The sequence below is a fragment of the Arvicanthis niloticus genome, chromosome 7 (assembly GCF_011762505.2).
Source record: "Arvicanthis niloticus isolate mArvNil1 chromosome 7, mArvNil1.pat.X, whole genome shotgun sequence".
NCBI lineage: Eukaryota > Metazoa > Chordata > Mammalia > Rodentia > Muridae > Arvicanthis > Arvicanthis niloticus.
The window spans coordinates 19,632,973-19,638,972 of record NC_047664.1 but is presented as its reverse complement, the minus strand read 5'-3'; the positions used below and the strand labels follow the sequence as shown (position 1 = coordinate 19,638,972).

The window sequence follows — 6,000 nt, the reverse complement described above, 5'->3', positions numbered from 1 at the left end:
ACCCGCCCGCAGCCTCCGCCATCTTCCACTCACCCGACTCCCCCCGCGGCAGCGGGCGGCGCGCTTCCCTTCCGGCCGCTGACAGAGATCCGGGCTGGGCGGGGTGGGCGAGCGCGCACAGGGGGTGGGCCGAGGGCGGGGAGGCTGGACGGAAGAGGAAAGGGAGGGCAGCCAGCGGCTCCGGCAGGGTGTGCGGCGTGTGTGCGGAGAGAGGCGGAGGGCGGGGGGAGCAGGGAGGGCGGAGGAATGAGAGCGCGAGGCGTCTCTCTTCGGCTCCTTCGCCTGGGCGGAAAGAGCCGAGCGCAGCCCGAGCGCTCCATTAAAATGGCGGCGGCGGCGGCGGCGGTGGCCGCGGCGTCTGGTCGGTGGTGAAGTGACTCTGCTGCTTCTCTCCCCACCCACCCCTCCCTCTTCCCTCCCCCGTCCTTCCCCCTTCCCCGGCCGCCTGCGCCTCGGCGCCCCTGAGGCCTGCACCTCCCTCACCCCCCTCCTCGCCCCCGCCCGCTCCCGCTCCCGGGCCCGCCGGCCCCCTCCCCCACCCGCGGCTCCCCGCCCCGTCCTCGCCGCCGCCGCCCGCCCTCGTCGCTTCTCCGCCCCGCCGGCAGGCCGGCCCCCTCCCCTGCCTCTGTCCCCTCCCCCCCGCCGGTCGGGATCAGTCAGTGCGATCCTAAGCGGGGGAGGGGGGGGCGGCGGCCGAACGATGTGCGAGAACTGCGCAGACCTGGTGGAGGTGTTAAATGAAAGTAAGTAGCCGGGTAGGGGACCTGTCGGGGTGCACGGTTTGGGGGGGGGGGGCCCGGGCTGCTCTCCCGCCTCGCCTGCCTTCCGTGGCCTGCGGGCTGCGGCGACCGGGCCGGCCCGGCGTACGGGCCTGTGTGCCCGGGAAGGTGCGTGGTGGCGCGGCCGTCGCGGCGCCTCGGGCCCAGGCCGCCGGGTTACCTGGGCGTCCGAGAGGCCGCGGCGCAGCCCCGGCCTGGTCAGGCCTGGGCGGTCTCGGAAAGTTTCCTCATTACAGGTGTCAATTAATGGAGGCATTAATGAGCCCTTCCGCCCCTTTCCCCCTGGAAGAAGGTGTAGGGAGGTGGGGTCGGAGGACTAGGCTTTGCTCCGCAGTCCGAGCCTCACGGCCGCCCTCTTTGATTTCCAGCGTGCTGGGGAGGCCTCGCTTACCTGCTAATTTTCATTAAAGTCCCTGGGAGAAGGGTGGTGATTTTTCCTTCCCTTGAGGGTGTGTGGGTGTATTCAATTCATCTGCCAACCCTTAAATAGCAGAAAATGTACTGCAATAGTGATGATTGGAACTGTCTTACTTTAATTAAAAATAAAGGCGATAGTATTTCTTTAGTACCATTCGTCGTTTAAGTAGTAAAACCTATTATAAGGAGATCTCTGTACCGACGACAACCACCCCGAGTAGGCATGATCTGTCTCTGAAAATGAGAGGCCTTACTCCTTATTCTTTATTATTATATTACATATTTTATTTTTGGCCTTGCAAGATTGCATTTCTGCTTAAAAAAAGGGGGGGGGGTATTGCACGTCAGCTAATTATGGGCCCAGAGGCCTAGGTTGGAAGAGGTGGGTTAGATGCAAAGATAACTCACACAAACCTGATTTGTGACAAATGTTCATTCGAGGTATTGGAATTTATATTCACTGTGATATTTTGACAGATTTCCGAACTACTTATTCCTTTTAATTCATTCATTTAAATAGTCAGTCTGTAGATTGTAATTCCCCTTTGGTTTCTTAATTTTTACTTTATTATGTGCCTGAGTTCCACTTTAATGGCTAGAAGGCTTGTAATTTATTTTCAGCTATGTATTTACTTCCTGACAGATTAAAGTAGGTGTTTGTATATATTCAAACTACATTTTTACCATTTTTGTGTCATCCTAAATTTTCCTATTATTTTGAAGTTTATTCTTATTTTGACATAAATTTCATTCTTGGTACAAGTGATACAGTAAACATAATTCCTTAGTACTTATCTAAGCAAAACATTTTGTATCTTAGAAATACATTAATTCTGACTTTGTTCTCCAACTTGAAAGTACTTTATTCTTTAGTATGCATTAGGAAAAATAATTTGGGAGAAGTGGCTTAAAGATTATGTAGGTATGTGTGTATTTATGGATAAAGTCGTGTGAGTGAAGCTGCCCAAGTAGGCATCAGATCCCTTGGAGCTGGAGTTACAGACAGTTGTGAGCTGCCCCGTGCAGGTGCTGAGAACTGAACCCAGGTCCTTTGGAAGAGCAGCCAATGCTTTTAACCTCACAGAGCTATCTCTCCAGCCCACTTAGGGTGTGATTTAAAACATTATTTTAAGCCTAACTAGGAATGTTATAAACATAGCATCTAAAGAAAATTTATTTGAGAAGAGATGACATTTGCATGGTAAAGACATTTGCATGCATTTTTAAGGGCTGGTGAGATAGCTCAGGGGGTAAAGGTGCTTTACTCTGTAAGTCTGTGGACTTGAGTGAATTTATTTCAGGGTCCACACATTCTTACACACATGCAGGTAAGAGTAATTTTTTAAAAAGGGTACTATTTAAGATTATCTGGAATTTAAGATTATCTTGACACTGTAAGTCAGTGCTTTCCAAAGGTACTTATCCCTCATTGGAAAAAATAATCCTTCAGTCATCTCAGGAGATCCTTTTTTTTTTTTTTTTTTTTTTTTTTTTTTTTTTTTTACCACTGTAGTTGTCATAAGTGTTTTTCATATGTAGTGAGACCTTGTTTCAAAACAATATTTTCATTGTGTTGTTTTTGTACCTCTAGTATACTACTAACTTCTCTGAGAACAAGACAGATTATACTTGACTGTGGTAATGTTTGCCAATGCACAAGATGGATGGGACTTCATGATGAGCATGATGGTTGAACTTTGACTACAACTTGTTGAATTAGCTTGGCCTGGTGGTACAGGCTTGTTTGTAATCCCAGCTACTCAGGAAGCTTGGGGGGGGGGGGAGGGACACAAGGTCAAGGATCTTTCTGGGCTACAAGATCAATTCAAGGCCAGCCTGGGCTAGTGGGACACAGTCTCAAATAAAAAGTAAGAGTGCTTGGCATACAGCTCAGTGGTAGTGTGGGTGAAGTGCTGGCCCCCAGGAATGGCACTCCCCCAACAAAAACAACAAAAAATAATCAGTTTTATTTTTAAATTTTAGATTTACAAATTTAATTTTATGTGCATGAATGTACCAGATGCATGCCTTGTGCCCTCAGAGGTCTGAAGGAACATCAGATCCCTTAGAGTTCTAGAAAATCAGCTTTTTAAATTGAAGTGGGTTATATGTCTTCTTGTAATTTCACTCGGTAATTATGTATTGGCTGTCTTTTTCTTCCCCGTTGGTTGTGCAAAGATGAATATTCAACCTTAATTCAGAGTTCACAATTAAATTCCTTAAACCATGGTTTGTTTTTTTTTTTTTTTTTTTTTTTTTTTTTTTTAAATTTTTCTGTTTGTTTTTTGAGACAGGGTCTTTCTGTCTCTGGTCCTGACTCCTGGGACTCACTATGTACACCAGGTTGGCTCATTTCATAGAGATAGACTTGTCTCTGTCTCTTGAGTGCTGCTGTTAAAGGTGTGTAGTGGCAATTTATTATTAAGGGGGTCAAATGCAAATTTATTAAGGAAAAGAGAACTTTTGAGATTGGAATAGGTAGGGTAGCTCTCAGCTTGAGGGTGATCAGAGGGTCAGACACATTCTTCTGGTCTTAAGGGTATGTGAACATACTACACAGTCATATACAATTAAAACTAACTATATATATATATATGTATATATATATATATATAATTTAAAAAGTAAAAACAACAAAATTGGCATAGAGCAGAACATTGTGGGGTATACATGTCTGTGTTTGGAAGGCTGAGGCAAGATCCCAAGTTTGAAGTCAGACAAGTCATAGTAAAACCTTGTCTTGAAACCAGCTAAATAAATCTGTCAGAATGCAGTATATCTAACAAGAAAAAAAAATGAGTAATAGTTTCTAAACAGTTTACATTGTCATCAGTGTTAGCTACAGTATTTATATTATCACTTGTCTGTAGTCCTATAGAGGTTCTCAAACTGTAAATTCTTACCATGGAAACATACATTATGTAACTATGCACTAAATTTACCTATAGGTGAAAGCCCTGTAAAGTCTAAAATCAGGCTAAGGATCCTAAAATAAGGACTAAACTATTGGGTACCACCCCAATCTGTTTTTTGACAGTTTCAGGGAACTCCTTCCTGGTCCTCTTGCCTCAGGCTCTCAAGAGTTGGCCCTACATTCATGAGCTACTGTGGCTTTTATATGTGGAGGAGGCTAGGGTATGGGAATGACAGTATCTTGCTTTTTAATCCAGGCTGACCTGGAACTTGTAATATTCCTGATTCATACTACCAAGTGCTTGTATTATACGTGGCTCTTAGTCTTGATTATGGAATTTTTTTTTTTTTGTTGTTGTTGTTGTTGTTTTTCGAGACAGGGTTTCTCTGTGTAGTTCTGGCTGTCCTGGAACTCACTCTGTAGACCAGGCTGGCCTCGAACTCAGAAATCCGCCTGCCTCTGCCTCCCAAGTGCTGGGATTAAAGGCGTGCGCCACCATCGCCCAGTGATTATGGAATTTTTAAAAAAGATTTTATTTTATGTATGTGAGTACACTGTCGCTGTCTTCAGGAACACCAGAAAAGGGGATCGGATCCCATTGCAGATGGTCGTGAGCCACCAAGTCGTTCCTGAAAATTGAACTCAGGACCTGTAGAAGAGCAGTCAGTGCTCTTAACCACTGAGCCATCTCTCCAGCCCCTGATTATGGATTTTTTTAACTTGGCAAATCTTAAGTTAAAACATCCTTAACCAGCTAATATTTGAAACACTGGCTAACAGTTAAAATTATTCACAATTTCCAGCCAGATACTGTTTATTTATATTTTGACCTTAGGTCTCATTCTGTAGTCATCCCAGGCTATGCTCAAACAGTTCTGCTTCAGCCTCCCAAGGGATAGGTTACCGTCATGAACTACCATGATCAGCTGTAATCACATAGCAAATGAAGAAACACTCTAAGATATGTTGTATATTAATATAGGAAAGTATCAACATTGTCTCTTTAATGAATACTGATTACTGCCTTTTTTGTTGTTTTTTTGGAAACAGATTCTCACTATATAGCTGTGGCTGTCCTGGAACTTGCTTTGTAGACCAGACTGGCCACACAGAGATCTGCCTGCCTATGCCTCCTAAGTGCTGGAATTAAAGGTGTGTGCCATCACACCTCACATATTAACCTTTTTGTGTGTGTGTGTGTTTTAAAAATGATGATTTTGGGGGAACTAAAGGGATGGTTCAGTGGCTAGGAATGTTTGTTGTTGCAGAGGACCTGGGTTTGATTTCCAGCCCCTGCATAGAGGCTCACAAACACCTTTTTTTTTTTTTTTTTTTTAGATTCAGAATCTCAGTTTCTTCATTTTTTTTTTTAATATTTATTTTTTATATATGTGAGTACACTGTATGGCATCAGATCCCATTACAGATGTTGTAAGCCACCATGTGGTTGCTGGGAATTGAACTCAGGACCTCTGGAAGGGCAGTCAGTGCTCTTAACCTCTGAGCCATCTCTCCAGCCTGCTCACAAACATCTTTAGCTCTAGTTGCAGGGGATCTGATGTGCTCTTTGGATTTCTGGAGGCACCAAGCACACATGTGGCATATATACCTACATGCCGACAAAACGCTCATACATTAAAAAAAAAAAAAGACTTAAAAAAAACCCACGCCATGTATACATGACAGACAGACAGACACACACACACACACACACACCCCCCTCTAGAAAAGCAGTCAGTGCTCTGACTGAGCCATCTCTCCAGCTCTTGTGTGTATATGTGTGTGCTTGTTTGCTTGCATTTTTTTGAGAGAGACAGATACTATCTTTTATCTAGACTTGATCAGAATTCATGATTCCTTGATCTCACTTGCAGTTATACAGATAATACT

The 6,000-nt window shown here is 44.7% G+C and overlaps 1 protein-coding gene across 6 annotated transcripts in view; it reads left to right on the top strand.

The window, feature by feature from the left end:
* Window positions 1–521: 521 nt before the first annotated feature.
* Usp34 (ubiquitin specific peptidase 34) overlaps window positions 522–6,000 on the top strand; it is a 180,158-nt gene continuing 174,679 nt past the window's right edge. For 5 of the 6 annotated variants that reach the window (XM_034508486.2, XM_076938019.1, XM_076938021.1 and 2 more), the window contains exon 1: window positions 565–743. In XM_034508486.2, the coding sequence (XP_034364377.1) occupies window positions 701–743 (43 nt within the window). In that variant the 5' untranslated portion in view covers window positions 565–700. Of the gene's footprint in view, window positions 744–6,000 lie in introns of all 6 variants that reach the window. The other variant, XM_076938022.1, reaches the window with a different exon arrangement.